The sequence below is a fragment of the Macaca mulatta genome, chromosome 17 (genome assembly GCF_049350105.2).
Source record: "Macaca mulatta isolate MMU2019108-1 chromosome 17, T2T-MMU8v2.0, whole genome shotgun sequence".
Classification (NCBI taxonomy): Eukaryota; Metazoa; Chordata; class Mammalia; order Primates; family Cercopithecidae; genus Macaca; species Macaca mulatta.
This window is the reverse complement of record NC_133422.1, coordinates 68,464,317-68,491,388: the sequence shown is the minus strand read 5'-3', so window position 1 is coordinate 68,491,388 and position 27,072 is coordinate 68,464,317. Positions and strand designations below refer to the sequence as shown.

The 27,072-nt window shown below is 38.5% G+C and overlaps 1 protein-coding gene across 1 annotated transcript in view; it reads left to right on the top strand.

Annotated features, from left to right (window-relative positions):
- KLF12 (KLF transcription factor 12) overlaps positions 1–27,072 on the top strand; it is a gene marked incomplete at its 5' end in the record, with an annotated part of 257,074 nt that overhangs the window by 218,492 nt on the left and 11,510 nt on the right. The window contains 1 exon segment of the mRNA NM_001258129.1: positions 9,966–10,123. Within this exon segment, the coding sequence (NP_001245058.1) occupies positions 9,966–10,123 (158 nt within the window).

The following is a 27,072-nucleotide window of genomic DNA, read 5'->3' as shown; positions in this document are numbered from 1 at the left end:
CATTTTGGTAACACAAACTCAAGTGGAAAACTTGAGTTCGAGACTTGAGTTCGAGACCAGCCTGGCCGATGTGGCAGAACCAATGACTTCTGTTTGGTCTGATTTATATAATCCTACGCAAGCAATAAAAACTTTCAATAATTCATGTTAGCTTAAGTACCACATAGTTAGATGATATAATTTCAGTGTTTGTTAATAAAACAAATCTCTAGTGTAACATAGATCTGGTTAATGATCAGCATAAAATAGATGTAGGCCTGTTTTGATGGTCACATCAAACGTTTATTTATTTATTTATTTATTCATTTATTTACTGGGGGGGATGGAGGCTCACTCTATCACCCAGTCTGGAGTGAAGTGGCTCAATCTCTGCTCACTGCAACCTCTGCCTCCTGGGTTCAGGCAAGTCTCCTGCCTCAGTTCCCGAGTAGCTGGGATTGCAGGTATCTGCCACCACACCTGGCTAATTTTTGTACATTTAGCAGAGACAGGGTATCACCACATTGGCCAGGCTAGTCTCGAGCTCCTGACCTCAGGTGATCCGCCTGCCTCAGCCTCCCAAAGTGCTGGGATTATAGGCATGAGCCACCGTGCCGAACCCAAAAGTTCATTTTGTGGTTGCATTGTAGTATCTCATTAGAGCTGTGTATTTTGAAACATCTTAAATGTTTTCATCTTTAAAACATGGAATCTCGCTACATTCTTTGTCCAGGAACATCCACAGTACCGCCTTATTAGTAAATCTGCTTTATAATAAGATCCTTCTAAAGTAGAAATATTAACCTCCTCCTATTCAGTTCTGCCTTAGAGCAGTGTTATGGTGAGGTTCCTGTGTATATAGTTAGCTTCCCAGCGTCCTTCTTCCCTTCCTTTCCCATCACCCATTCAGGCATCCTTGTATAACAATGGCTTCTAGACAGACGTGTATAAGAGTCTTTTTTGTTTTTTGTTTTTTGTGGTTTTTTTGAATTCTGGGATACATGTGCAGAACGTGCAGGTTTGTTACATAGTTATACAGGGGCCATGGTGGTTTGCTGCACCCATCAACCCGTCATCTAAGTTTTAAGCCCCTCATGCATTAGGTATTTGTCCTAATGCTCTCCCTCCCCTAGCCGCCACTCCCCTACAGGCCCCAGGTGTGATGTTCCCCTCCCTGTGTCCATGGGTTCTCATTGTTCAACTCCCATTTATGAGTGAGAACATGAGGTATTTGGTTTTCTGTTCCTGTGTTAGTTTGCTGAGAATAATGGTTTGTAGCTTCATCCATGTCCCTGGAAAGGACATGAACTCATCCTTTTTTATGGCTGCATAATATTCCATGGTGTATATGTGCCACATTTTCTTTATCCAGTCTATCATTGGTGGGCATTTGGGTTGGTTCCAAGTCTTTGCTATTGTGAATAGTGCTGCAATAAACATACGTGTGCATGTGTCTTTATAGTAGAATGATATATAATCCTTTGGATATATACCCAGTAATGGGATGGCTGGGTCAAATGGTAATTCTGGTTCTAGATCCTTGAGGAATCACCACACTGTCTTCCACAATGGTTGAACTAATTTACACTCCCACCAACAGTGTATAAGTGTTCCTATTTCTCCACATCCTCTCCAGCATCTGTTGTTTCCTGACTTTTTAATGATCACCATTCTGACTGGCATGAGATGGTATCATTGTGGTTTTGATTTGCATTTCTCTAATGACCAGTGATGATGAGCTTTTTTGATGTTCATTGGCCACATAAATAGACACGTGTAAGACTCTTCACTCTTGAGTAGCTTGAAGTTTAACTGTAGTCAAATAAGGATAACTTATTTTTAAAATTTAGCATGATTCTAGAGAGTCCCAAAATCAGATGTGTTCAAGAGCCACATGGATAAGATAAAGTGCTGTTCTCATAAGTAATTGGGCATGGGTTGGGGCCGTGCCAGAATGAGGAGGGCAGGGCTTACCTTAAGGCATTCAGATTAAAATAATTAATCCTATTCTGACCTAGAAAGTTTTTTTTTTAAGGTTTATGTAATCCACCAAGCTATAACTTCTGGCATAAAACATAATTTAAACCGTGATATTTTCTGAAGAAATGCTGTGGGAAAATCCCTCTAAATATTTAAGTATGTTATGTGTCTTCCATTCAGTGGGTACATCCAGTATAATCCAGAAATCCATACCTGTTTCAGAACCCTCGTTTCATCCTACATTATGAATTGATTTCATAGGGTAAAGTGTTTGCAATGCATAAGACATTCCCCAAAGAGTAGCTATTTTGAATAGATACACTATATCTGAAATAGATATTTTTTTGTTAGCCAATAGCCCTCTTTCAACTTGTAGTCTAATTTCATCATAAAAGTTTGATAATAAAGCCAACCATAGCAAACTATTAATGATTCATTTTTTTCTACTTTGATTAACCATTTTGCCTAATAGAGCTTATGATCTTGCTTGCTGAAATATGTTGAAACAAAAAGAACAGAAAGCTTGTAATAGTTTTAAGTTTTTTAACGGTCTAGAAAGTGATGTGGAAAAATACTTACTGGCTGCTGTTATGTTTAAGTAAAATCATGAAATACTGTGAATCCAACCCCAGGGCAACCCCTGGGCCCCCAAAAGGCTCCTTTGTAAACCATTATCCTTTAATTAGTTTAGTAGTAGACTGTGCTTATTAAAGTAAAACAGTAATTAAGTATGCATTTTAGACATATTCTGTTCATATGGAAAACTTGCCAAACTCTAGTTTGAATAGATGCTAAGATTGAGCTTTTTGACGCATTTTAGCAAATGTATTTCTCTTGATTCATACATTTTGTGAAAACATTTTTATTGAATCCAAATTAGAACATGATATAGTGTCTCAGTCACGGCTTCTAAAAAGGGTGGCAGCTACTAATCTTACAATTTCAATCTGTTCAAAAGTAGTTTTCTGTGAAATGCTACAGAGGAGTGAAAGAGGAACTTGACACCAGTGAATCTGCTCTACCTCTGAATGTAGCTGCAGGGATTTGGTAGTAAATGTATCTAAACAGCGCTTTTTCCCTAATTAATATCATAGGAGAGACATTGACATGGTTTGACAGGCACGAGTCTGTTGTAGTATGGAAGATACATATGAGGATTCCTGCCTCTGAGAGCCATCTGCTGGTTAAGGGAAAGCCTACAAAGTAATGCAGATATCTGGCTTGTTCATGTGAATAGAATCTGTTTTACTGAGATTTATGTAAATCCTGGTTAACTGAAAGTCTCATCCACTCTTGCTCTGCTTATGGTCTTGATAATTCATTTCCAGGGTGGTGTTTGATTCACTAACAAGGAAGTCATTGTACCTACATGTATTTTGTGGCAGAAGTTAATTCAGAATTCTGTAGGTGATGTTCAATGTCTTATTTTAAATAATATTGAACTTTAGAAACAGTACACAATATACTTTGTAAACTGAATGTTCTCATTTCCGTTAAGGTAATTCTATCATGCAACCAACTCAATTATTTTTGGTACAATTGTAAATAAAGTGGAATGACAGGGAAGGGACTAATTTTGTGGCATTAATGGGCAAGGAAGATATTATCATATACCACTGCCAAACTCAGCCTTTAAAAAACATTTCCCTTGTAAATATATAGTTTATAACAACTTTAACAAAATATGTACTGGCTAGGCATAGTGGCTCATACCTATAATCCCAACACTCTGGGAGGCTGAAGTGGGAGGATCACTTGAGGCCAGGAGTTCAAGACAGGCCAGGACAACACAACAAGACCCTTACTCTACCAAAAAAAAAAAAAAAAAAATTAACTAGGCATGGTAGCATGCGCCTGTAGTCCTAGCTCCCAGGAGGTGAGGCAGAAGGATTGTTTGAGCCCAGGAGTTTGAGGCTCCAGTGAGCTGTGACCATACCACTGCACTGCAGCTTGGGCAACAGAATGAGTCCTTGTCTCTTTTTAAAAAAAGATAAAAAGAGAGAAAAGAAAATACTTTATTTGGTAGATTGATAGTAAGTATACTGAAAGCCCATCTGACAGTACTTATAAAATGGTTTACCTTTTTACAGTTCTCCAGAGAAAAGTATATGTCTTATCATAGCAGGCTATATTCAGTAACACTTATATGTGCTGTTGTTTTATATAATTGGGTTAAAGGGGAAATTTAAATGCTACAGATATTTTGTTGCTTTTTCCCATTTTATCATATGTTGGTTTGTAATACCTGTATCTTCATCTGAATAAGCATAACATTGTAATTAAGATCAAGTTCTGGAATCAGCCACTCGGGTCTGAGTTTCGGTGTAGCCGTAGACTTTGTCTTGGCCTTGGCCTTAACCTCTTTGTGCCTCAGTTTCCTCATCTGTAAAAGAGGGATACAGTGTACAGGGATAGTAGTGTCAACCTCAGAGGGTTGCTCTGAAGGTTAAGGCATTTAGGTCAGTGCCTGACACACAGTAAGCATTCTGTAAATACCGCTGTTATCCTCAGCTGTGCCCCTTGGAATTCTGTTGCGATAGAGTGTGTGAATTTACTAAAGCTCCTTCTGCTCTGGTTTTTAAATCTGTGATGTGTATGTCTTCTTTCCAGGCTTGAAAGATTGTCCTGGCCTTTTTAATTTTTTTTTTTAACTCCTGTAAAAACTCCAATTTCAGTGAAGGACATCTCATCATGCTAAGGTCACACATGACGAATGGTCTTTTATTACCGGCTGATTACAGTTAACCCTAATTTCTTTCATGGCAGCCATGCGGCACCTTCCATTTAAATAGAGCTGTTCTTGGATGTGATTTTTTGAGCCTCTCTGGATTTAATTCTAATTTAACTTGCCATTCCAAGTGGGACTGTTGTGCAACCAAAGTCATGATTCACTCATTTGTTCTCTCTGGATCTAATTATTACAACGTGGTACCAGTGAGGCCCCCTCAGGCGTTCATTCACTACTCTAAATGGTCTAACCTTCTGGGGAAAGAAGTGGGCCTTTAGTTATTATTCTTTGGGGCTGTACAGATGTATTTGGTATGGAATTTGGGAACACAGTAACAAGTGTTTTACCTGAACCATTTTCATCATACCAAGCTTATTACTAAAGATTATTGGAAGAATGCTCTACTGGTGTGTGCAGTAGTTACTTGCACATTCCTATTCTTTAAAATAAGGCCAGTTTTTGAAGCGCAGAAGTCAGGTTGCATGCCTGTGAGGATTCTTCAAGTGCCTTCTGAACAAAGGGCATGTTGCTCAGAAAGCATAGGTAAGGCAGAGTGAAAACACCCAGCTGTTCTATTACCAAACACCCCTTCTTATGGGCAGCCCCCGAGTGAGATGGGGCAAGATAACATTGCCAGGAGTAAGGGTCTTTCCCTCACTTTTTCCAACTTATCGAAATGCCTATTAGGGTCAAAAGAAAGACTTTTGTTATTTCATTCACCAGCATCCTACACATTTATCAGTGGCGTCCCACTGAGAAATTTAATTGTAAGCAATACTTTAGAACACACTGCTCTTGAACTTAGAGGAAATAATTGAGACATTTATATCTATGTATTTTTAATGGTTACCCAGATTCCCAGATATTCACTAGCCACTTTGTGTAGCATTGAAAATATGAAACTTGGCCAGGTATGGTGGAACACGTCTGTAATCCCAGCACTTGGGGAGACTGAGGCAGAATTACTTGAAGCCAGGAGCCTGGGCAACATAACAAAACCCCATCTCTACAAAAAATTAAACAGTTAGCCAGGCATGGTTGCGTGTAATCTTAGCTACTCGGGAGACTGAGGGGGAGGATCACTAGAGTCCAGGAGTTCAAGATTACAGTGAGCTATGACTGTGCCACCTAGGCCACCAGTCTAGGTGACAGAGCAAGACCCTGTCTCAAAAAAAAAAAAAAGAAACTCGGGGAAATGAGTGTAGTAGTGTGGAATTGAGTGCTCATTGTCTGAAGACTTGGAATCAAAGTATCCTAGTAAGAATTAATTAACCAATTAAGAATTAATAAATTAATTATAAAATTAAAAATTAGGAATACCAGGCTTAATAATGCATTATTTATTCTATTTAGCCAACATTTTTTTTTGAATGCCCACAATGTCCTAGGTTCTGGAAATACAAAATTATTTGGTACCAACAACTCGACTGTCACCTTTCCAGCCATGGACTTGGCTCAGACAAACCGCAGTCCACGGTTGTCGTCCACTTGCCGTGCCCGCTGACTGTGGATTTATGCTGGGGATCCCAGCACAACAGCAGCGCTCTAGGAGCTTGGACTGTCCTGTCACCTTCCTGTGTTCCTCATGTCCTTCTGCACTTCTGGTTCGCTGTTCCCTCAGCTTCACTTACCTTCCTACCTTTCCACAAAAAAATCAAATCAGCAGTTCCGAAAGGCATAGCTTAGCTAGGATTCTTTGACGTGTGAAGATCTCTCTGCCATTTAGAAAGGGAAACCAAGGAGAAAATCGACCCATTGAATGTCATTTCAAAGACAGCTTTACTGGGCACAACTATTCATTGCATATATCCTTTTTAAAAATGATTTTTATTGTACAGATACCTTTAGGTATTTGTTCTTCATAATGTTCTAAAACATTTCACTTAACTCTTTTTTTGAGACAGGTCTCACTTTTTCACCCAGATTTGCATGCAGTGGCGTGATCTTGGCTCACTGCAACCTCTACCTTCCCGGCTCAAGCAATCCTCTCACCTCAACCTCCCAAGCAGCTGGGAGTACAGGCACATGCCACCACACCCAGCTAATTTTTGTATGTTTCTGTAGAGACAGGGTTTCACCATGTGTTACCCTGGCTGGTCTTGAACTCCTGAGCTCAAGGGATCTACCTACGTCAGCTTCGCAAAGTGCTGGGATTACAGGCATGAGCCACCACGCCCGGCTAATTTTTGTATGTTTTGGTAGAGACGGGGTTTCACCATGTTGCCCAGGCTGGTCTTGAGCTCCTGAGCTAAGCGATCCACCTGCGTCGGCTTCCCTACGTGCTGTGATTACAGGCGTGAGCCACCGCACCTGGCCCACATTTCACTTTAGAATGAGGAAAACCAGGGCTGAGGTCCTATAGACAATCCACCTGTCTTCATTTTGATGTAAATTCAAAACAAACTCACAGTGAAGCAATTTCATGGCCTTCTGTAGCCTTTGTTTTTGTTTCCCTGCCTGCCGTGTGTTTGGTGGTTGATGGGCTGTGTTGCAGGATTACTTCATTGGTCCCTAAAGAAACATTCATTATGACTGAATTCTGATTTCAGGGTTTTTTTGGTTGGTTTTTAATTTTTTTATTTTTTTACTTTTCTCCTTATATACAGATAGCAAGATAAATAGCTAAAAATCAATGAAACTCAGCAAAAGCCTCTGTTTGTGTGTTTATGCATAGTTACATTTAGACTTCTATATATTCATGTGTAGAAAATATTATACAAAACAAAGTGTTCTTATAGACTTTAACTTATAACTTGCAGAAAACAAATACTCTATCATTTTCTCACTTTTAAAAGATGTTAAACATTGTACAACACTATGAATGACTTCCTTTTTTTTAGGAAAAAAAAGGAAGTGCCAAGATCAATATTTATTTTCATAACTACATATTCCAGAAATGAATTACTGTTGCTCTGTTATCACCACACAGCCTTACTTGTTCATGGGAATCAAACCCAGTGATAAAAATATACCTTGTCAGGAGTAACTACAGCTATTCTTACATGAGGCAGGCCAGCCACACTATTTTGACTCCTTTCACGATAGACCCCAATCCCTGCAACTGTGAGTCAATTATGTGGAAAGTCACAAGTCTACATTGATAAGAAAGCTGAAAAAGGTGGCTTGGCCATACATAACATGTGTTCTTTCATTCTACTAATGTAGATCTTGCATAAAACTGTTTGAGACACAGGTAGATAAATATTGTTTATATTTGACCTTACCCAACATAAAGCTTTGTTTGCCTAATTTATTAGTAAAAGGGAGAAGGTACGCTGAAATCTTAAGACACGTGTGCAGAAAGAGACTTTCAGAAAAAAATTCACTGGAGCAGTATAAAAGTGCAAATTACAAGTAGTCTATGTGTCCATCACTTGGGAAATGGCAATGAATATTCACTGGACTCCCACCATATTTCATGTAACTGCATAGTCGGCAAACTACAGCTCATGGACAGAATACAGCCCACTGTTTTTTGGTTTGTTTGTTTATTTGTTTTGTAGAGATAGGGTCTCTCCTTCTTGCCCAGGTTGGTCTCAGATTCTTGGACTCAAGCGGTTCTCCTGCCTCAGCTTCCCAAAGTGCTGGGATTACAGGCTTGAACCACTGTGCCTGGCCAGCCCACTGTTTCTGTAAACAAAGTTTTATTGGAACATAACCACATTCATTTGTTTTTATATACTCTATGGGTGCTTTCATGATACAGTTGTAGAATTGATTAGTTACAACATAAGACTGTGTGGCCCTCAGTGTTGAAATAAAATATTTACTGTCTAGCCCTTGACAGAAAAAGTTCACTGACCCCTGATCTAAGTTGAAATGTCATCAACTGTGAAATGCCCCATTACTTTATGTACCACTAATAAAAAAAAATTACACCAGTAAAACTACAATAAGCCATCAATTGTAAGAAGCATTCTGATTTTAGAGATGGTTAAAATATTAAAAAATAGATCTTAAAATTGGTAAGTTATAAGTATATAGCACTTCAAATAAGTGAATTATGGCATTTATATCAACACGGATGAATCTCAAATGTTAAATGTTGAATAAAAAAATAAGAATAAAACAATTTGCAGAATGATATAAACAGCATGATATTATTCATATGACTTAAAAAACAAAAAAAAAAGAATGTCTGTAAATGCAGGTGTGAATAGGTAAACAGAATTTAAAAGAATTGGAAAGAGGTAAAGAAAACTCAGGATAGAGGCTTTTCCCTGGAAGGAGGAGAAAGGACCAGGATCATGGTGGAAAACAAGAGGGGAATTGATCTTCATCAGTAATGTTCAACTTTTAAAAGAGGTGATTTACCAATAAAAATTAATTTTTAAAAGCATCAAAATGTGAACAAGCTGGAAGAAAATATGTCAAAATATTAACTGTAATACATTTTGTAGAGTAGAAATATGAGTGACTGCTTTTTTATTGTATGTCACTGTAATTTTAAAGAACGTCATGGATAACTAAAAGAGATGAGTCATTATTTCTGTCTCAATCGAAAGAGATTAAGATTTTTTAAAGTACATGTTAATCAATTACGTGACATTATAAACTAATCCTGTTTTTCTACTGGGGCATTCAGATTAAACAACATGCAAGTCAGGGCCAAATTTCTTAGTTAAAACTTTTTTTATAATGGTGGTACAGCTAATCCTTAAAGACAATGCATGTTATTCCTCACCACAAAGCAACTCCAACTAGAAAACTTAAATGTCAGGTGCGTTTCACCAAACAGAAATAACTTGTCATGATTCATGTTACTGATGTCATTCCTTTCAGCCGGACCTCACTTGTTTTGAAGTGTACCTTGTGATTTTACAGGAGTTTCTATGTTGTCACATGCAGTGCAGACCTTCTTGTGACTTATTAAATGTATCATTTTGTCATTCATTTGTCTGTAGCAAGGCTTCTTATAATCTTCTCTATCAGGATATTCAGAAATTCAAAACCGTGAGATGGTAATTTACCCCTACCAGATTGTTTCTTCTGATCATGAGGAAATACCGACCACTGCTTTCGTTTGCTTTCAGTTTTTATTATTGTCGTTTGAAGCATGTCTTTCTCTCCCTTGGAGTGTTTTGCCAGAAAGAACTCACGCTGCCTGCCTTTTAGGATTCAAAAAGTGAGATCTGCCCAAGAGCGTGGTAGCAAGAACTATGGTCGTGTGGCCTTGAGTCTGTGAAGCTGTAGTGTCTGAGACAATGTTCCCATGCCACTAGAACCAAAACGGGGTGCTGTGCATCTCACCATGTAACTCCACTTTTTCTTTTTCCAGTTCAATTTCACCATTTAGTATTGAGAGCACAAGACGCCAGAGACGGTCTGAATCCCCAGACTCCAGAAAACGGCGTATCCACAGATGTGATTTTGAGGGATGCAACAAAGTGTACACAAAAAGTTCTCACCTGAAGGCTCACCGGAGGACACATACAGGTACCGCTCTGCAGGGCTTCTCACCTGTGAGCCACTGGGAGTCCATAAAGCGCCGGCCAGTTACCTCAGGAGCCTTTCGTACTCATTCAGCCTGTGTACCTCTCAAATCCGGTTCCCTCCTTCTAGGCGGAGTGTATTCTCTGTCTCGAGAAAGAGAGAAACTGGAGAAACCAATGAAGTATTTGAGCTTTTAGAATGCTGGGAACACAGTGATTTAGTAGTCTTTCTCATAATCAGCATCACCACTTAATCATTATATAGTCTATCAGTTTTAAAAAATGTCCACGTGGGACATAAAAGAGGAAGCTGAACAAAATTATTCTCTCTTAAAGTTAGTATTTTATCCATTCTTTTAGATGGTGCTTTTTTCTCTCCTCAAAACTCTCTCCCAAATAGCAAATAGGTAAGCAACTGGAAAATAAAAAATGACAGATACGTAGCATTGTGGGAAGTTTTTACAAACATTCAGGCATAACTCCATTTGATTTGCACTGGTATTTTTTTATATAGGGAGAGGAGTTTTAGTATTGACAGTTTACAGAAGAGGAAATTGATACCATAATTGACTCACTGCCTTTGCCACTGTTCCCCTATCCATCTAGGAAATGAACTGGTGACTCTGCACTTAGCCCCTGCCCACCCCATCCTCTGCCTTCTGTGTCCCTCAGGTGGCATCCTCTGGCTTCCTGAGCTTCCAGTTCCTCCTGGATGCTTCTAGTGCAAGGCCCTGGCAAAAGACTGAAGATTGGAAGAGGGCGCCACAATTCCACCACCTCTTCTAAGAAGAGTGGTGACTGGACTGTGTGAAGCCCAAAGAAGCCGATAGAGCAGGGAAACTCATGCACACATTCCCAGTAAAACATGGCTCACAGCAAGCAAGTCCAGTCCAGTGTCTTTCCTTGACAGTGTCTGTCACTGACTGGAGGCTTCACATGTAACAGATTCCCGTCTCAGACATGTGAAAGTAACTGAACTCTGTAAACTGCCTCACAGCTTAGGTATCAAAATAATTGAAATTAGCATCCTTTTCCGTTTAGCCCATGTTACCTCTCTGCTCCCTATTCTTTTCCCTTTCCTACTTAATTAGAGACAGGGTCTCACTATGTTAGCCAGGCTGGTCTTAAACTCCTGGGCTCAAGTGGTCCTTCCACCTTGGCCTTTCAGAATTCTGGGATTACAGGTGTGAGCCACTGTACCCAGACTCCCTATTCTACTTATTCTAGATTCTTCCTTCTCTATGATTCTGAGCTTCCCAACGAGAGGTTTTTATCTGTTTGTGAGGCTCTACTTTTAAGTCAGTTTCTTTATCATTAAGGCAAAGAATGAGTGTGAAGACATGGAAATTGAATAAGTATATTCCATCCTGGCCGGGTGCAGTGGCTCACGCCTGTAATCCTAGCACTTTGGGAGGCCGAGACGGGTGGATCACGAGGTCAGGAGATCGAGACCATCCTGGCTAACACGGTGAAACCCCGTCTCTACTAAAATACAAAAAAAATTAGCCGGGCATGGTGGCGGGCGCCTGTAGTCCCAGCTACTCAGGAGGCTGAGGCAGGAGAATGGTGTGAACCCGGGAGGCGGAGCTTGCAGTGAGCCGAGATCACACCACTGCTCTCCAGCCTGGGCGACAGAGTGAGATGCCATCTCAAAACAACAACAACAAAAAAAGTATATTCCATCCTACCAGTAGATAGTGAGGACAGATCATGGCAGGAAGTATGATTAGGCCATATTACTGACTTTATAGGAGCATTTCTGTTTTTAAAAAAATGACTTTCTACAATGATTCATCACATATTTTGAGTTATCCCTATTCTCTTTGAGCTTTCTGGAATACATATTAGCCTCATTTTCACACAGACACCTCTACTTCTCTTACCCAAGTGATGAACAGTGAAAGAGAGGAAAATTTTTAATCAGGTACTATTAAAGGATTGAACTCCATGCAGTATAGGATTGCATCTTACAGATTCTAACATATACCGTGAGAGCAGAGGAGACATCATTTATGCATTGTCATTCAGAACAATCTGAACCTGGAATGCTATGCTGAAGCAGAATTCATTAGCTTGGCTATTAATACAATGAAATCACAGACTCTAAGGGTCAGAATGAACTTTATATGTTACAGTCTAGTGTTTCCTAATTAGGGGAACCCCTTGCGTGTCATATTTCACAGAGAGCGAGTCACTGCTATGCAGTTTTCTGCATACTTATGTGTATTTTTAAAAATTTGTTCTTAACAACCAGATGGTTGTAGCTGTTATTATCTTTTTTGCACTTCTGATTGACTACTGTTCCCACATTAGTAGTTTAACCAACTCTCCTTAAGTGCCCTGAGTGGCCGCATATTCTTCTGCAACACAATCTGAAGGCACAGTTCTCTCTTACAATGTCCAGTAGCCTCTTACAGTGCTGTTTAGGTCTTGGAATCTTCTGGTTGAACAGAATGACTCTAATGATAATGCTATAATTTTCACTCATTGGCCCCGGTGTTCCTCTCAACACTGTCATGAACCAACTCACATCTTAATTCTCCAGATCAAACACCTCCAGTTTTCTCAGCTGTGTCTTCATAGGTTCACTCCAGCTGATCATTGTGTCTTTTTAAGTTTTCATACCACAAATTGAGGGAACACATCCTGTGAATGGACTTCTCTTAATACAGGTGTACCTCAGAGATATTGTGGGTTCAGTTCCAGACCACTCCAATGAAGTAAGTATCACAAGAAAGCAAGTCACACAATTTTTTGGTTTCCCTATTACATTTAAAAGTTGTGTTTACACTGTACTCAAGTGTGCAATAGCATTGTCTTAAAAAAGTACTTATCTTAATTAAAAAGCACTTTGTTGCTAACAAGTACTAACAAGTCATCTGAGCCTGTAGAGTCGTAATCTTTTGGCTAGTGGAGGGTCTTGCCTCTGGGTTGATGGCTGCTGACTGATCAGGGTGGTAGTTGCTAAAGGTTGGAGTGGCTGTGGAAATTTCTTAAGACAACAATGAAGTTTGCCACATCGGTGGACTCTTCTTTCATAGAAGATTTCCCTGTAGCATGTGATGCTATTTCATAACATTTTACCCACCATAGAACTTCTTTCTAAATTGCAGTCAATCTTCCGATGCTTCTTTACCAACTAAGTTTATATAATCTAAATCCTTCATTGTCATTTCAACAGTGTTGACAGCATCTTCACTGGGAATACATTCCATTTCAAGAATCACTTTTTTTGTTCATCCATAAGAAGCAGTTCCTCATTCATTCAAGTTTTATCATGAGATTGCAGGAATTCAGTCACATCTTCAGGCTCCACTTCTAATTCTTTTTTTTTTTTTTTTTTTTTTTTTTTTTTTTTCAACAGAGTTTCCCTCTCATTGCCCAGGCTGGAGTGCAATGGCACAATCTCGGCTCACTGCAGCCTCCGCCTCCCAGTTTTAAGCAATTCTCCTGCCTCAGCCTCCTAAGTAGCTGGGATTACAGGCATGTGCCACCACACCTAGCTAATTTTGTATTTTTAGTAGAGACAGAGTTTCTCCATGTTGGTCAGGCTGGTCTCGAACTCCCGACCTCAGGTGATCCACCCACCTCAACCTCCCAAAGCGCTGGGATTACAGGCATGAGCCACCGCACCTGGCTCCCCTTCTAATTCTAATTCTAATTCTCCTGCTGTTTCTACCACATCTGCAATTCCTTCCTCCTTGGAAGCCTTGAATCCCTCAAAGTCATCAATGAGGATTGAATCAACTACTTCCACATTCCAATTCATGTTGATTTTTGACTTATCATGAATCACAAATGTTCATAATGGCATCTAGAATGGTGAATCCTCTCCAGGGGTTTTTAAATTTAATTTGCCCGGATTCACAACAGGAATCACTAGCTATGGAGCTATAGTCTTATGAAATGTATTTCTTAAATGATAAGACTTAAAAGTCATAGTGACTCCTTGATCCATGGGCTATGCATGTTGTGTTAGCAGGCAGGAAAACAACATCCATCTCCTTGTACATCTCATCAGAGCTCTAGGGTGACCAGGTGCATTGTCAATGAGCAGTAATATTTTTCAAGGCATCTTTTTTTCTGAGCAGTAGGCCTCAACAGTGGGCTTAAAACATTCAGTAAACCATGCTGTAAAATCCAAGCTTTGTTGTTACATTTATACAGCGTAAGCAGATTTAGCATTTGATTTAGCATAATTCTTTAAGGGCCCTAGGATTTTCAGAATAGTATATGAGCCTTGGCTTCAGCTGAACGTTACTAGCTCCATTAGTCCCTAACAAGAGTCAGTGTGTCCTTTGAAGCTTTAAAGCTAGGCATTGACTTCTTGTCTCTGGCTCGGAAAGTCCTACATGACATCTTTCAAGAGGAGGGTATATCATCTACACTGAAAATCTGTAGGTTAGTATGGCTACCTTCATCAGTGATCTTAGCTTGATCTTCTGGATAACTTGCTACAGCTTCTACACCAGCACTTGGTGCTACAACTTGCACTTATATGTTATGGAGACAGCTTCTGTCCTTAAACCTCATGAACCAACCTCTGCTAGCTTCCAGCTTTCCTTCTGCAGCTTTCTTACGTCTCTCAGCTTTGAAGAATTGAAGAGTTAAGCCCTTGCTCTGGATTAAGCTTTAGCTTTGGGGGATATTGTAACTGGTTTGATCTTCTATCCAGACCACTCAAACTTTCTCCAAATCAGCAATAAAACTGTTTTTGCTTTCTTATCATTTGTGTGTTAGCTGGAATAACATTTTAATTTCCTTCTGGAACTTTTCCTTTGCTTTCACAACTTGGCTAACTGGCTCAAGAAGCCTAGCTTCCAGCCCGTCTCAGCTTCCAGCGTGCCTGACTCGCTAAGCATAATCATTTATAGCTTTTGATTTAAAGTGAAAGATGTATGACTTTTCCTTTCACTTGAACACTTAGAGGTTATTGTAGGGTTACTAACTGGCCTGATTTCAATATTGTTGTGTCTCAAGGAATAGGGGGGCTCAAAGAAGGAGTGAGATGGGGTAGCAGCTGGTCAGTAATGAAGTCACAACACACACAACATTTATCTATTGAGTTCGCCATCTTGGGTACAGTTCATGGAACCCCAAAACAATTACAGTAGAAACATCAAAAGTCACTGATCACAGATCACCATAAAAAATATACTAATAATTTAAAAGTTTGAAATACTGCGACAGTTACCCAAGTGTGACACAAAGATGCAAAGTGAGCACATGCTGTTGGGAAAATGGCACCGGTAGACTTGCTCGACTAGGATTGCCACAAAACTTTAATTTGTAAACACACACACAACACACACACACACAATATCTTCGAAATGCAATAAAGTGAAGTGCAGGAAAATAAGATATGCCTGTATATGCAAAAATGGTGTTAAGTTTTTTAGCAGTTTACTCTCTCTACTAGGTTATCTAAATCAAAAACTGCTGACAACTGTATCTTGTCTAACCCTTGTATCTAAAATAGATTTCTTTTAAACCTAAGCATGCAATGTTTTATGTATGGTTGGAGCCATCCTTTAATGATGGCTTTGCTTGTAAGTAGTGTGTTCCCTATCACTGAAAGTGTTGAGGCACAGGCTGGAAATACAGGACAGAATCATTATTCTGAGGGTTGTACATACTTTTTCAAGTCTAAGAAATAATTATTTTATATTCATTTTCTTGATTTGGGCCCATTATTCTAATAAACTGAAATGACTTGAAAGTTCTCCCCACCCACTTTGCTTTTATTATTTTTGCTGTCTGTTTCAGCTTCTTCATCTATGCCAGGTAATTGATGAATGTATTGAATGGGATGCGTTCAAGGAAAAAACCCAAAGACATGATCCGAGAGGTCTCCATTCAAATAGGTCTTAGTTCTTTAAACAGTAGCCAAAATCCACCTAGCTCTCCTGTTTCCAGCTCACATTTCTCTGCCTCACAGTTACATCTAAATGTCCATGTGAAATACCTGCCCAAAACCAAGATATGTCAAATCCATTCATCCACTTAGCAGAGAGATAGTTACTATGTGCAGGCATGGCTTCCTTGAACTATTATCAGTCAAATAACATTATTTTTAAAAAGAAAGAAAGTGAAATTCTGTTGATTTTCTGTAACTAGTTCAGAATGAGCCCATCCTGACTTCTGATTTATAATTATGTATAAGATTTTATAACAGTGTTCAAAATGAAATCAAAACTAGTTCTTTAGGGAATCAGGTTGGTTTGCATGCTCTTAGTAAGTATCTTCTTAGCCTTACCTTTGCTTCAGGCATATTGAGTAAGTTACTTGTGTGTGACCAACACAATTAATTTGGAATTTGAGATTATAACAGTTGACTTATGAGAGCCATGCACGCTATGGGAGGGGAGTAAGTATCAGTGAGAAACTTCCTTTGAGATAGTTAATTTTGCCTTTAATGCTTGATCTTTTTGTACCATGTAAGTACCTAATAAGTCATCTTTTTATTTACAACTTAGTAACTTACACATATTTGTAGGTATTTGAAAGAGGAACATTTTCTAGATATTAGCAAAGAATTTAGAGTAGTAAAAGAAATGCTGAGGAGTGCCTTTCTAAATTAAAAATAAATATATTTTCATGAATGTACAGTTTAGATAATAACATGAAGATGTGACCAAGTATTTTTTAATGACCTGCTTGTGCTTAATCATTTAAGACATGTTAAAAAGGAAAAACTGTATCTCAGCCGTCATATACACATTATTGTCAGCAGGTAAATTATATCCACTGTCTCAATTGTGGGTCTCTGTGCATGAAGCAGTTTACAGAGTATTTTTTAAAATATTCATATTCAAAAATAAATATTAGTACTTAAATGAGCATGCACTGCCATTTAAATTAATATGGTCATTTAAATATGTGCTGTACAAAACAATTATGCACTATGGATTCCCTCACATTAAGAATTCTATTGCTTACTAACTGATTTGCATTTGAATTTTAGAAGAAAATAATTTTGTGAATTTGGTTTTGCTATTTAGAATTCTCACTATTTTCTAAAAAATAAATGATCTAGTAATTTCTACAATGCAGTACAAGCAAGTAGCATTCAGGCATCAGTGATTCCTGCAGCCACTAGATGGCGCACCAGAACCAGATGTTGGGTCTAGTCTAGCAGAGGGTCTGAAAAGAAGAAACTAGAACTCTCACGGTATATATGACATGACATTAAAATGGAACAATGACACTGACATTATCAATGTTCTGCAGAATATTACAATTTAATGATGAAGTTTTAAAAAGGCAAAACAAAGATAAAATCAGATTTTTTTGCAAAGGAATTGCAATATGTAAAAATAGTCTGTTTCAAATGAATCTGGAAATATTTTCTATCCCCAATTGACATACTGTTCTCTAATAAATTTGTGGGGCCCTGTAAGTAATCCCGTAGAATACTCATTTTAATTCGTATGAAAACCATATACCTATGACCTTAAAAATTAGTAAACTTAAGGTAGTCACGTTTCTTAGGAATTATTCATATCTGAATTTTGTACATAAAGGAAGTTTATTCATATAGACACTTAAAAATATTAAGCAATTATGATTTAATAGTTTCCAGAGTATGTTCTTCTGAACCTTTATGAAACCACACATTATTTCATAATTTTTCTATTGATGAATGAAGCCTCTGTAATTAATATCAAATAGTATAACATATTTATTCCATTAATTATATTTGATTACGTATTTGGAATGCACATACGCATATGTACACACGCCCCTCCACACAGTGATCCTAAATGATTGCAGATTCTGTCCTTTCTCACTTTCTTACTTGTCTCATCATTTCTTGCTGCTATTCCTGTATTTCTCGCTTCTAATTTGAATCTTCATCTTCATTTACTGGATGAGATTCTGAAGTGGTTTGAGGATATTCCTACAAAGAAAATCAGGGGCTTTGTGACAGCTGTGCATCCTGGTGGCCTTTTGTTCGCAGGTGCTTGTGGTTGCTAGGTCTTAACTTCAGATGAGTGAGTGCTGCTGTTCATGACTTCACATCTGTATTCATTAATTAAATAACTCATTCCACATAAAGCTCCATTTCAGACCCCCCCCCCATCTAGGTTCCTTGTTAGATAAAGCATAGGGCTTAGTGATGCCAAGATAATAAATCATTTAAGAGCACACTGACATTTTTCAAGGAAAAAATCCTCTCCCTATAAGTTGTTTGTAAGTCCTGATCAAATAGCTCGTGAATATGAGCTATATTGGTAACTGCTGAGATATAAGAAAATATAATAGAAATATCACCAAACTTGAAGTCCAGAGACAAAAGTTTCAATCTGTCTTTGGCCTCTAACTGACTGGTGAACTTAGACAAACTACTCGTGTGAATTATTCTCAGGTTTTCTTTTTTACCTTTGAACACAAACATAGCTCTTCTAGTGCCTTACATATTCTCATCACACGTCTCCCTGGAAAGGAGCAAGATTAGGGCACATGAACACGGGCAGGTATTAGGAAAGCAGTAGAGCTGGGGTTGAAACTCTGGTTTCTCTCAAGCCTATGCTTGTCCTTACATCTGGTCTCAGACTAGTTTGCTGATAACCTACGAGCCTTCTCTCTTCACTGGAACCATGTTCCTATGCATGTCTACCCAGCAGTACCTACCCGTTCAGCATCGACCCTTCAGGGATGGTAAAGTAATGAGAGAGCAAGAGACTTTAATCTGTTTTTAAGGCTTTAATTAACATAGACTGGTCTCTCTCCGTAATCTACTAAAATTTTGTTAGAAGCCAGTGAGAAGATGTGGGCCAAAAGCATTAATCATTAAATAAAATTAAATAGACTGCTCTGGAGTGCTCGTTTGGCACACAGCTCTTTGAATGTAATGGTGTCATGTACAAATGAAGACAGCAAGGAGTCCTAAATCTGGTGGGAGAGACGGCCTCATTCACACATATCCAGCATGTAAAATAATACGTACTAGGAAAGCCCCGAGTGAGCTCTATGCCAGTTGCTACAGCAGCACTGAAGGGGTCATTCGTCCTGACTGGGGGGATGCAGCAAGCATCACCTGCCTATGCAGGCAAGCATGTTTCATTGCCACCTCCAACAAGGAAAACAAAAAATTTGGATTGGTAACAAAATGTTTTGCAGGTGTAACACTTATTTTCGTTAATGGGGAAGGGAGTCATTTTAACCTATCACGGAGAGTTACTGTTTAGAGACATATGCTTAAGATTTACAATGATTGGAATGTAGGCAACCATTCTGTACATAGTTGATCAAATTTTGTTTTAAGTTTTACCTTATTTTTATTTAAAAAATAAGTTGATCTTTTTTCCTATATTTAGAAAAGACTTCCAAACCTATCAATTATTATTTTTATTTGAAAAAATAAGTTGATCTTTTTTCCTATGTTTAGAAAAGACTTCTAAACCTATCCATTATTACCTCATTTAAATAAATAAATTACTAAATGAGTTGCGTTTCATAATTCTGTTTATGTTCGCACATAAATTATCAATGACGGTACAAAGTTAAATATGCCATGGGATTTTTTGGGTTTTTTTTTCCTGAGATGGAGTCTCACTCTGTCGCCAAGCTGGAGGAGTACAGTGGCATGATCTCGGCTCACTGCAACCTCCACCTCCTGGGTTCAAGCGATTCTCCTGCCTCAGCCTCCCAAGTGGCTGGGACTACAGGTGCTTGCTAATTTTTGTATTTTTAGTAGAGATGGGGTTTCACCATGTTGGACAGGATGGTCTCGATCTCATGACTTCGTGATTCACCTGCCTTGGCCTCCCAAAGTGCTGGGATTACAGACGTGAGCCACCGCGCTCGGCCTCCATGGGATCTTTATAGTGTCTTCGTGACATCATTCTCCTTCCTTTGCTTCTGGCTTTATTTTATCCGTACATCCATCAAAGCTGGGTTATATAAAAGGTATGGAATATAGTGTCTTCAGTCTTTCTACTTTCTCTCGTTCTGCCTAAGAATAACTGGATTTGAGTGTTGGTCATCTTATCCTAAATGGTAAAATTAACTGCTACTAATATAAAATTTGTGGTTTTAATGGAATTATTAAAGACAATAAGAAATTGTATTTTGATAGAATATAAATTCATCATTAAAGAATATGTAAAAATAGGGTTGGGCACATTGGCTTACACCTGTAATCCCAGCACTTTGGGAGGCTGAGGTGGGAGGATCACCTGAGGTCAGGACTTCTAGAACAGCCTGGCCAACATAGCAAAATCCATCTCTACTAAAATTACAAAAATTATCTGGGCGTGGTGGCATGCCCCTGTAGTACCAGCTACTCGGGAGTCTGAGGCAAGAGACTCGCTTCAACCTGGGAGGCAGAGGTTGCAGTGAGCTGAGATCATTCCACTGCGCTCCAGCCTAGGTGACAGAGCAAGACTCCCATCTCAAAAATAAATAAATAAATAAATAAAATGTTGATTCATAATGCTCGTGATAATTCAATTTAAAATCTCCATAACCAAGAATAATAGAATTGTAAGAAATATATTTTAAGTGTTAAAATAATGCTCATTTGAGCAACAAAATGCAAGGCTCAGTCACATGTTACTAATTTTAGAGGTTTAAAACAAAATATTTGTTTGCAGACTAGAACTGCAAGTGGCACTAGTATTAAATGATACCTCACAAATATATTTTTCTTTTCAAAAGTATGTATTCTAATTCATTAGACAAGAAAACATTATAGAATAGATAGAATGTAAACAGTATATTCTCTTTGTCTCACAAAAATAGATTACTCTTTTGTTGACTCTCCTATGTTCTGTTTTTAAAAGAACAAAGTATTTAAATTAAAGTAGTTTCACTCGTTTGATCAGTAAGTCTTTATTAGCACACAGCACTAATGTGTTAGTCCCTGGGGATACAGTGGTGAGAAGGCTCAAAGCCATCCTCAGTGTGGCACTGCTGAGTGAGACAGAGAGGAAAACCTTCAATCACAGTGTGGTGGGAAGAGAGTGTCTCAGGGTACTGTGGGACCAACAAGTGGCATGATCAGATTATCTTTCAAAAAGTTGTCTTTCTCTACAGCATGGACAATAAATTGGTGTGCCTAGGAGGCAAGACGGAGAAACAGAATCATTAGAAACTGGTCTTGGTAAAAGGTGGAAAGGACCTAAAGCAAGGTAGACCGCCACTGTGGGGATAAACTGGGAAGGCTGCTGGATAGATTTTGGAAGGCAGAACTGACAGATGTAATTATTAGAGCAGGGCAGGCAGGGGGAATCACACACAGGGAAGAGTCCAAGAAATCTCTCCAACTGGAGACACTGATGATTTGGTAACTGAGTAGATGGAGTTATCATTTTTCCAGAGAGCAAAACTGGAAGAGGAACATGTTTAGGTGGTAAATGCTGAGGAAGGTTTGGTCATGTTGAAGATGCTTTCAGACCGCCAATTGGAAATGTCCTGTCTCCCTCTCTGGCACTTAGGAGAGAGACTGAGGTATAGCTGCTTAGGAGCCTTTCCCTTATAGGTTGTATTGGAAGCCGTATGAGCCGAGAGGAACATCTGCCAGGTTAGAAGTTAAGTCAAAATCTTGGGAAACATTTATGTGACAGGTAAAGGAAGAGGTCTCTGCAAAAGAAACAGAGGAAAAAGTAACCAGTCACATAGGAAAAGAAAGGTCACTACATAGAAATGGAAACTCAGAACAGCCAAATAAAATATTGTCTTTTGACCTTGAACTTTTTACTTACACTGAAGTTCACTTTTATTGTGGGATATTTTAGTTCATTTATATTGGATTTCTGAGTGAGAAGGGCTAGCCTGTTTTTGTTAATACCATTGCCTGTCCTGTGAGTAGTAGCTCACATTTGCAGTCTCCATGCCCAGTTCTGACCAGATATCCTGGTTTATGACAGCACTAATTTAAAATGTTGAGAGGCAGGGTGAGTGGTAATTGAGACACATGCTAACTGGGTGATGACACTGGGTGAAGTGGTGTTAGTTATTGCAACGACTTCATTAAGAAGTTGTCCAAATTAAATGAGGTAACATCCATAAAGCTCTTAGAGCAAAATATGATACATGGAAAGTACGATATGCTTTAGCAAATATAATTTTTATCAACGATACTTATTAGAGAATATGCAGTATTATTTAGAGGAGGAAAGAAGGAACCCACTTGGTCTTCATAATACCTAATGAAAAAGATAGTAAATTAATTCAATCCAGGCAATTCAGTAGAATGGAGACTGGCATATTGATTACTTATTTGATTGAATTGACAGGACCAAATGGATATTATATAATAGATTGGTCTGCTTGGCCTATAAAGTAGCTTTATAGTTTAAAATGTTAAGAAAATCAGCATAAGGATTGGCGTCCACGTACCCCAAAACCATAATTAATTGCTGAAGAAACAGCAAACAGGATCTATTTTTAACTTTATATTATTTATATTTCTTTATAAAAACAGATATACCTTGAATTTTGTAAATATAAAATATCCTTTATTGAGTGGGTATTATTTGCCAGGTATGTAGTGTGTGTATTTTTGAGTTTCACAACAGTGCTGTAGGAGTAAATGGTATTCCTATTTTACAGATGAGGAAACTGGGAAGCTTTCAGAAAGCTTAATTTTTTGGCCTTGGATCGATTTCATATAGGTGACTAAGCCTGCATATGGCTGTGTGCTCTTTCAGATTTCAAAACCTGTGGTATTTTATGCTGCCTTAACCTATGAAGAGGTATAGCCACCTGGTCTATCTGTAGACAAGTCAGGAGCCTTGTAATCTCAGCTCTTTCCTGGCCTCTAGGTTTCAGTTTCCTCGTCTTGAAAGTACCTAATTTCCTTCCAGATCTAAATTCTGTGAACTTTCATGAACTAATGTAACAGAAACCAGAAGACAAGATAGGAATCTTGATTCTGGTTTTTTTCCTCATATGCAAATACCATTCCTCAAGTGAAACAGATTGTCACAGCAAATACGTTGAGCCTTGAATGTAATGAAGCTCATTTGTCAGTGTCTGGGGCCCCGTAACTTTATAAAAGTTAAACAGGGACACGTTTCAGAAATGCACTTCTGAACCTAAGAAAATGCCTGTGCTTCCTGTTGCAAAAGGTGTTCCTTTTCAGTTGCTTGAGAAAATAATAGAGAGGCTGATGAGAACATGGGTGTTTTGTTTAACACAGGCTTTTTCTAACTGCACATTCCTCTTATGTGCGTTGCTCACATGTCATTTTAATATGAAAGGGCACCTGTCTTTTGTCTCAGTACACATTTACCTTTCAGCATTTCAGATGGCGAAATGGGAGGTACCTGAAAAAGTTATTTTTGTTTGGTGGGTTTTGGGAATTCATTCAATACCTGGTGTTTTCTTTAGACTTTATTCTGCCTTCTGCTGGGTAAATGTCATGGAAATGCACTTAGTGACTCTTAATCCTTTTCTTTAACCAAAATTGAAAGAGACAGTCGTTTTCATAACAAATCAGTTAGTTATTTCAAGGAAAAAAAAAAAACCTGATGTGAGTTTTTATTTTCCCAGAACACTTATTCTATTTATATAATACCTACATTTTTATATGCTGCATATGCATACGTAGTTGTATTTAACATGAACTCCGCACTGGAGTTAAAGAGTTTTTAGGATGAACAATAACAACCACACCTCCCTCACCCTTTTTTTTTTTTTTTTTTTTTGGTATATTGTGTTTTTTTAACATTTAGAGGACTATTTCACTTTAAAAAATAGATGCGCTTATTAGTGTTGGTTAACTTGTTTCTTTTTCAGAAATTTTTCTAGTTTAGTCCAGGTTTTTCACAGAACTGGAGAAGCACAGATTGTGCTGAAAATGGTCATATTCTTTTTTAAAAAATACAAAAGCTGGAAACAGCCTAAGGATTTATCATGGGACATAGAGACCATCCCTTCAGAATTGAAGACCTAGAAGTTAATGAACTATACACCAAGCACTGGCATGGGATCACCCAGCTAGACACCTGCTACCCAACTAGTGTTCTTTGATTTTTCTCTTTACATCAAAAATGTAATGTCTCAACTTAAGAAAAAATTATTAAGATTTATTGGCAAATAAATGCACAATACCTTTTTCTGTAAGTTTGCTATTTCATAGATTGAATACAAGAAACCAAAATCAAAGATGATCAAATCAAAGTGAAGTCAAAACTTTAGATTATTCAGAAAAATATTAAACACATTTTTAAAGACTCTTGTCAAAAGGGATTAACTGTGTACTCGTGAGTTAGACAAAAGGAGCAAAGAAGGTAGGTAGGCTATTTTTTTTTTTTTTTTTTTTTTTTTTTTTTTTTTTTTTTTGAGACGGAGTCTCGCTCTGTTGCCCGGGCTGGAGTGCTGTGGCCGGATCTCAGCTCACTGCAAGCTCCGCCTCCGGGGTTTACGCCATTCTCCTGCCTCAGCCTCCCGAGTAGCTGGGACTACAGGCGCCCGCCACCTCGCCCGGCTAGTTTTTTGTATTTTTTAGTAGAGACGGGGTTTCACTGTGTTCGCCAGGATGGTCTCGATCTCCTGACCTCGTGATCCACCCATCTCGGCCTCCCAAAGTGCTGGGATTACAGGCTTGAGCCACTGCGCCCGGCCGGTAGGCTATTTTTATTTTTAGCTTATTTCCAGAGAAAACAGTTTTGAATAACACATTAGCACATTCCTCTTATATGTGTTGCAGAATTCACGTAATTGGAGGAATTCTAATTTAAATGAATTTAAGGGAAATGCATTATTTCTAAAGAAATTAATAGAAATCAAGTTTCTGATCACCATTGTCAACCTGATGCAGAGTCGCCTGGGTGCAGCAGCAGCCCAGGCCCTGGTAGGGGTCTGATTCCATTTATTGTCCCAGCCAACTCTTTCCATAGGAACATTTTCATGGAAAATTCACCATTCTGTCCCTGCTGCTGACTTTTTTAAAATTAAATTCAGCTTTCTATTTTCTAACAAGTTTTTAAAGGAAAGAAGACAAAAAGGACAATTCTGTTCTTTATTATATCCTTTCAGGGCTCATTTACACATACTACTGGATATCTTACAGACTTAATTATCATTCTAATTAGTTTTTTACTCTCATCATGAAGTTAGTTTCTGCTTTCTTAATGTGTTTATAAGATTGTGCGCTTTAAATTGCTTCAAAGCACAAGCATAAGATACAGTGTGCCGTTAAAACACAATTCAGTAGCTACTCAAATTTTTGGTATCCATTTCTAAAATTTGACTAGTCTAAGGAGAGCACTTACAGACTTTCTTTCCTTTTTTTTTTTTTTTTTTTTTTTTTTTAATGAAATACTAGGCACTGGGTGCGTATAATGAAAACATAGGTCTCTCTTGAGCTCTCTGGCTGGGCACAGTAGCCATCTTCTCTTCCCCTACCCCCATATATCAGCCTCTAATTTTGAGGAGAGAGTTGAAGATCTTGTTTTCTTTTTTTTTCCAAGCATGGTGAGAGAATGCTTAAATTCCAGTTTCATTAATGGGGCAATGGGAGCAAAGAATATTATGCATAACATTTGTGGGGGGATCATAAAAGTACATGTTTTTATAAGGATAATTTTATCACTTAGATAATTAAATTTGCTGTTTTCTGGTATACTTTCTTCCCCCTCCCCCCATAGGGAAGGTTTGCATTCCTTATTATATGTCTTCATTAGTTACTTAGCCCCAAGTAGCTTATAAATTTTTATTTTTTTATTATTTTTTCTTTTTAATTTATATTATTTATTTTTTTTTAATTTTTTTATTTTTATTTTTATTTTTTTTGAGACAGAATCTTGCTCTGTCACCCAGGCTAGAGTGCAGTAGCACGATTTCAGCTCACTGCAATCTCCGCCTCCTGGGTTCAAGGGATTCTCGTGCCTCAGCCTCCCAAGTATTTGGGACTAGAGATGTGTGCCACTACACCCAGCTGATTTATTTATTTGATAGAGATAAGGTTTTGCTATATTTCCCAGACTGGTCTTGAACTCCTGGCCTCAAGCAATCGATCCTCTCACCTCAGCCTCCCTAAGTGCTGGGTTTACTGCCATGAAACACTGCATCTGGCCTAGCTTATAATTTATATATCACTTTTATTGATTTTATTCATGGAGTAGGGAAGTATCTGCCTCTTGTATTTCTGAGGCCTCTTCCGTTGCTTTTCATGATTGTTTAGTACACTTGATCATACTTCACTTGCACAGTTTCCCCACTCTACATTTGTGGGCTCAGACAAACCCTTGCTCTACCAGGTGCTATTTTCCCTGCTGCTTCTGCCTTTAAAATAGCCACCTTAGAAACAATTCCAAACATCTCAGCTTCTACTTTCTGATCCTTCTCATGTTGTAACTCCACTTCCCAGACTCAATAGGAGGGTAACTCATTCGTGTTCCCAGTGGCTATTTTAACACAACTGTATTTAAAGGAGCTGGAGATGAGGCGGGGCGCCATCATTATGTAGAAACCTTACTTTTGGTTACCAGGTGAAGTATAGAGAGGCACTCCTGAACTTCAGGCCATGTGACTTTCACCTTCATAGGTGAGGTTATTGTACTTTATTTATGAGGAGAAGATTCTGAGGGTATTTTTAGGTCTGATTGAGTTGAGTGAGCCTTTTTCAATTTTTTTTGTAATTTTCATTTTTTAAAATTATTTATTTTTATAATTTGGAGGCGGGGTCTTGCTCGGTCACACAGGCTGGAGTGCAGTTGCATGATCATAGCTCATCTGTAGACTGGAAGTCTTGGTCTCAAGCAGTCTTTCACCTCAGCTTCCCAAATCTCTGGGGCTGCAGGTGTGAGCCACTGCACCTGGCTACGTTTTTTTATTTTTATTCTTTTTAGAGATTGCAGGGACAGGGGTCTCACTGTATTGCCCAGGATGGTCTCGAACTCCTGGCCTCAAGTGGGATCTTCCTGCCTCAGCTTCCCAAGTAGCTGGGATTATAGGCCTGAGCCACTGTCCTCAGTGGGCGAGTCTTTTAACAGGGTCACT